Source organism: Grus americana, chromosome 2 (assembly GCF_028858705.1).
Source record: "Grus americana isolate bGruAme1 chromosome 2, bGruAme1.mat, whole genome shotgun sequence".
NCBI classification, from domain to species: Eukaryota; Metazoa; Chordata; class Aves; order Gruiformes; family Gruidae; genus Grus; species Grus americana.
This window is the reverse complement of record NC_072853.1, coordinates 108188760-108194759: the sequence shown is the minus strand read 5'-3', so window position 1 is coordinate 108194759 and position 6000 is coordinate 108188760. Positions and strand designations below refer to the sequence as shown.

General features: G+C 38.3%; 1 protein-coding gene across 7 annotated transcripts in view; it reads right to left on the bottom strand.

The window, feature by feature from the left end:
- The window catches only part of EZH2 (enhancer of zeste 2 polycomb repressive complex 2 subunit), a 51231-nt gene continuing 45231 nt past the window's right edge, over positions 1 to 6000 (bottom strand). For all 7 annotated transcript variants that reach the window (XM_054817825.1, XM_054817826.1, XM_054817827.1 and 4 more), the window contains 8 exons: positions 5653 to 5693; positions 4405 to 4530; positions 3839 to 4017; positions 2916 to 3011; positions 2213 to 2294; positions 1298 to 1378; positions 1094 to 1178; positions 1 to 340 (listed from right to left, as the gene is read on the bottom strand). In XM_054817825.1, coding sequence (XP_054673800.1) covers positions 280 to 340; positions 1094 to 1178; positions 1298 to 1378; positions 2213 to 2294; positions 2916 to 3011; positions 3839 to 4017; positions 4405 to 4530; positions 5653 to 5693 — 751 coding nt within the window. In that variant the 3' untranslated portion in view covers positions 1 to 279. The remainder of the gene's footprint in view (positions 341 to 1093; positions 1179 to 1297; positions 1379 to 2212; positions 2295 to 2915; positions 3012 to 3838; positions 4018 to 4404; positions 4531 to 5652; positions 5694 to 6000) is intronic.

Sequence of the window (6000 nt, the reverse complement as noted above, 5' to 3'; positions counted from 1 at the left end):
TCCAGTAAAAATGAAGAAGTTCAAGTATCCTTTATTCAAGGTTGAAAAATGTACCACACCACATTATTGCAAAAGTTCATAGGTACAAAACACTTTGCAGCTGGTGAGAAGGCAATAAAAAGTTGGGGTTTTTAAATTTGTTACTATAAATTACTGTTACAGTACTTTGCAAATACAGAATTTCAAATTGCATCATTTTTATTTTTCTAAAATTGCCCACAGTACTAGAAATTCCTGAAGATAAGGCAGCTGTTTGTTTAAAAGAGGAGGTAGCTGGTGTCAAGGGATTTCCATTTCTCTTTCAATGCCCACATATTTAAGGGCATCAGCTTGGCTATATCTGAAATTAAAAAAATAAAAAAAATAACAACACTGAACATCTCAGCTTCATTGTTCTGACATCACAGTACCACAGCCTGAAATACTCTCTGATATCCCATAGTTCTCTCACCAGCTGGGGCCTTTATTCCCCATGTGAATTTGCAGATGTGGAACAACACTGACCACTCCAGAAACTGCTTTTAGGGAAGATTGACCGAGAGGAAACAAAACATTAAAATTCCACTCTTTGCCTTGAATCTCACAATGTTAAAATTCATTTTAGCTAGTAGAAAGCAACACTGTTTCTCAAGCTTAGTTGCAGATGAAATTATTTTAGAAGAAAGTATGAACACACTCTTAGCAAGCACTCCTAAATAACAATGCAAGAACTTCTTGCCCATTTCTGAATGGTGGGAGAGAGAACCCAGACTTGTACCGAGGGAGCCCTACCAGATAAAAATGTAATACACAGGTCCACCTGGAAGAGGCATGCAGGTCAGTCCCCTTTTGTCACTAAACTTTTCTCATACAAGCTTCTCACACAAGCTGCTGTTCCAAGTTTGGAAGGCTCTTGACCAGCTGCTTTACTCACCTCAGTCTTGCTATGGTGGCTGGCTTTAAAAAAAATAAAAATGCAAGGGGACTGCTGCTCAGCTGCTAAGACCCACAGTTATAAGGAGGCAGGCACTAAAATTTAATTATGAGCTGGGCAGAAATACTAAAAGCTCATCCAGTCTATGACTGGAAGAAATTACAAAATCCATCTACCAACCTGTAGTCAAAGAACAGTTCTTCACCAGTCTGAATGGCTCTTTTAGCAAATATTCCTATTCTGTGATCACCATTAACCATCATAACTGTTTAAAAGAAATTTAAAATGTATGTTAACACAAATATTTAGAAAACACTTTTTTTTTTCAGTAAGCATCCCGCAACATTTCATACATTGCTAAAAGCACATAAATTTAAAACTTACCTTTTGCATAGCAGTTGGGATTTACTGAATGGTTTGCAAATCTAATTTTGTTGCCCTTGCGTGTTGCATCAACCACAAAATCTAAGGGAGGGGGGAAAAAAAACCACAAATGATGGATAGGTCACCTACAAGCAAATTTTTGTGTATAATACCTAGTGTGCTTGGATTTTAGCAGGTGGAAGAGGTAACTGCTGAGCTTCCCACAAGGAAGAGCTGGCACATCATCCTACAATAGCTTTATTGTTCTACAAGACTCAAAATATTCCCGCTGCCCCACACTGCACTTCACATTTATCTCCTGCCACAGTGGCATGACCTTAGTTTCTCATTTGAAGTTTCTCTACCTTTATTCCACAAGGAGAAGCTCCATAAATATGCTAAGTCAACAGTGACATAAAGCGGATTTTTTTTTCCTCCTTTCAAATATTTTCTAGTATTCCACACTTGACACAGTGCAGTTTATTTTTCTCTTCAAGGGGCAGCAGCCACATGCCACATATCTGTGGGTGGCTTTTTTCCCCCAACACAAAATTACCATCATAAGTTACTGCTAATTTAAGTCACAGAAAAATTATTTCAGACAATACCTAGCAAGCTTTTTAAATTCTTCAGGCTACTTAATGCTTGCATGTAGTTTTACTCCATGAAATTCTACTCAACTCATCTTGTATAGTTGGTTTGTGTAATAGGCTCCATCACTACTACCTAGCTGACTGGCATTTGGGGGGGATAAAAAATAATTAAAAAAAAGCACTTAGCTATCAATATTAGGAATTCACACATTGCTAGAAAAAGGTGCACAGAAAAAAAAATTTCTCAGTGTTACCTGCTGCCTGCAAAAGAACACAGCTGAACAAGATGGTGAGCATAGATATTTTATTTATGCTGCAAGGGTTGGGACTAGTACATACATACCATTATTCAAGTTAAACAGAAAGCTGCACATGTATTTGTCATATACTTTTCCTCTTCTGTCTGCCTCATCCTGAGAAATAATCTGAAAGATACAATACTTGTAAAAGAGCCTGCTGCTTCCTTTTTGTAACCATAGCAGCTTAAGGTCAAAACCCTCAGATATTCTAAAAGAAAGGTGGGGGGGTTTAATCTCTGGGACTGAAAATATTCCCAAACAAAGTTCGGTTTTCAGCAAGTATTCTGCACTTATCAAACAACCATGATTTGCTCTTAGCATAAATAAGTTCTTTCAGAGCAGAAGGGAAAGCAACAATTGCTTCTCATCTCAAAATCAAGACTGCATACCTGATTCATGGTTTTATTAATGTAAAATACAAATTAGTGAAAGCACCTGCTGAATTTTAGTAGTATACTAAATGATTTTGCACAAAATTCCAGGCATGTCTGAATTGAAATTATATCTAAGATCGAAATGACATTCCAGCCTCTCATCCTCACAAGAACAGATGTCAGATTTTTTGTGACATTTCAACTGTCTAGCTCCTGGGATTGGAGGCTCTGACAGCAGCAGCTGTACACTTGGTCAATCACACCTCTCTGTCTAAACGTGCTACCAAGTTAGAGACAATCTCTTGGTCCCTAACCAGCACACAACGCCACTGGTTAAGCAAACTCATACATAAGCAGTGTTCTCCACCCTTACCTCGCCACAATATTCAGAGATGAATTCATTCTTCTGTACAGGATCTTTGATGAAAATTCCCCAGCCTGCCACATCTGAAGGTGCCAATAGCAAGTGCTGTGGGAAAGAAAAAACAAAGTTTCAACATGCCCAGCTTGGATTTTTTTGTTGTTTTGGTTTGGTTTTAATTGTATCACTTAATGAAATGTATGCTAGGAGTCAAGGAGAGAGGACAAACATGGATTCTTCTAATTATCAATGCACACTAAAATTACAACTTGTGGATTTGAAGTTGTGTGTGGAAAAAAACACATGAAGTACTTGAAAACCAATAAAAATTTTAATTTAACCTTGAAATGAGGGTATTACATAAAAACATATACACTAAGGACTTCAAACTAGAAAGGTCTGCAGACAGGAGCTCACTACTGATTAGCTCAGTATTTGACTGAGATAGTTTGTGAAAAGATGTTCTGGAGTAGAAACAAACTTTGGTTTATTTATTTCTTTCTTTAACAGAGCTGAATGGGCTTTTGAGATATCTTTGGTAGCCTGTATACAAGTTTGTGCATTAGAATCAACAACCAAAGAAAGAAACAGCCAGTATCTAAGTCTGAGACAAACTTCCTTATGCTGATCTAGGGAAGACTGATGAGCTATCACTTCAAAACAGCAGCCCATTTGCAAAACCTGAATGGGGAGAAGGAAATGTTCTGCTGCAGTGTTACACAGAAGACACTAATTGGTACATGACAAAATGTACACACAGCTTAACAGCAGCACATAAGCAAGCTAACATAAGTGACAGCTACCTCCCTTTTTCATTTTCTTTTCCTGTTTGACAGCATGAGGGCAAAGAAATTCCATTCTCTGGCATGAAAATATGAAAACATCTCAAAACCAAGGCAATAGGCATGTCATTGTCTAACTCTCTACATACATACTTTTTTTGATCCTCTCTGAATGCTGCAGTTCTTGCAAGAAACATTTTTGCTGTCCCAGTGGTCAGCTGCTCCACATGTTAAACAGAGGTCAGGATCACATTCGCGTACAGCTAGGTAACACGGGCACTGCTTAGTGTTGCATTGTGCTTTACAACGACATCCGGGAAACCTGTTTTGGCCTACAAAGGAATATATGGGAAACAAGAAGGGCAAGTATGAAAAAAGTACATTGTAAAATTAAGACAGTGCAGATTATAGCATATCAGGATATTAAAAAAAATAGCCACTGATATCTGTACAGGACATTCGGAAGTACTCTGAGTTCTTTCCTTCCCTGATTTTACTGAAATCTTCCTCAATTTTAAGTCTGAAATCTCTTTTTGACTTCATTCAATGGCTAATCAAGAGGGCCAGATTAAATGGAACATGTGCTCCCTTCTCACACCATTTGACACAATTTCCTGCTCCTGCAAATGCTTTCTGCAGTACAGACAGACTACTAGTACAGAGTTAGATGTTGGGACAGTAAAAGAAATTTATAGATAGCTTGTTAATATTTTACTTACATTCTGAGCTGCACTGACAAAACTTCTCACAGAAGTTTTGAGCAATTACACATGGGCATGAGCTATCACAAGGCTGACGTGGATGATCACACGGCTGATAGTTGTAAACATGATTCGATGACCCATCTGAATAAAAATAGCAACATTATGTAAAGTTGAAAGGTGCAAACAAACAATATGTAGTTCCCTTCGCTCTTTAAAGTAGAAATTCCCTTTTAGTCATTTAACTAAGAAATCCCCCCAAATGAACAAAAAACCCAAACCTACGATGAGTGGGGTTAAAAAAAACAAAAGACACCACACTGGAACGGTAACATTAGTTAGGTGTTTGTCACCATTAGTTGTCTGCTTCTTAGTGCACTTCATTCTTCCCATTACTCAGCTGCTTCAAGTATTCAGAGCTGAAAACTGTTTACTGTGGAAAACTGAAAAACGAAACTACAATGGTATAATTTCCTGTGTCAACATGTTCTAGAGTAACACTAAGGTTATTCAGCAAAGTATATTTGCTCAAATATCCGAAGTAATTTTTACTCTGGAGCAACAGTCAACTTTCAAACAGATACACTGGCAAAATAATATCTGGTCATTATACCACTGTGCTTTCCCAAGTCAATTTTCCAATACAGACAATGCTAACATCTTAAAGGCAAGGAGAGACTATCGGGGACAAGTCTAGAGCTTTACCTGTAGAGCAGCTAGGAGAATTTGGTGCTATATAAATTATATCTGCTGTTAATACTCCTGAGCTTGTGCTGGGTTTGCATGTATTTGTAAAAATGCTCAAGTTAACAATCAGCAACCAAAAAGGAGCAAGACACAAACTGATCAATTATTTATGTTGCTAGAAGTCCCAACCACTCTCAGCAAGTTTTCAGATAACTATTTCTAAAATAAGCTGTTTAAAAAAAAATGAATGCCGCTTTTTACTGCAGCTGCTACTGTTAATACCATTTTTATGTGTACTTCAATGAGGCCATACTGAAAAGATGGTAAATTCAGCCGCCTCCTCCTTTTATTGAGTTACAGAGAGCTCTTCCAGTTACATTAACAAAACAGCACCTTTTGTCCCTGCAATATTTGTAAAGAGAGCTTACTTTTTTCTTTTCATTCCCCCTGTAATCTCTAGCTCCCCATGGAATGTATATAATGGCCTAACATTAAAAAAAAAACAAACCCAAACCCCCAAAAAAAGCAATAGCAGGATCTTAAAAGTTCAGGACATAAATTGAATGGAAAGATGCTAACCCTTTTTCAGCTGTATCTTTCTGCAATGAGCAGCCCACAACCTGCAAAAACACAAAACAAACACAAGAAGGTTGACAGGAACTCCTCCTGCAGTGGGCTGGGAAAGGCAGCTGCATCTTGCACCCACACTTTACTTAAAACAGGAAAGTTTCTGGCAACGTGAAGTCAGAAGTGGTTGCAGCACAACCATCCTGTCCCAGTCTCTTGGAGCTGACAAGATCAACCCTCTGCAGGCTGCTCCCCCCTCCCCGCACCATTCCTCTAGTCCCGGGATTGTGTAGATGAGCAGCCCCCACCCAGCCCAGGCTACAGAGATGCTTAAATTCAGATGGCCTTGAAGGAAAACCT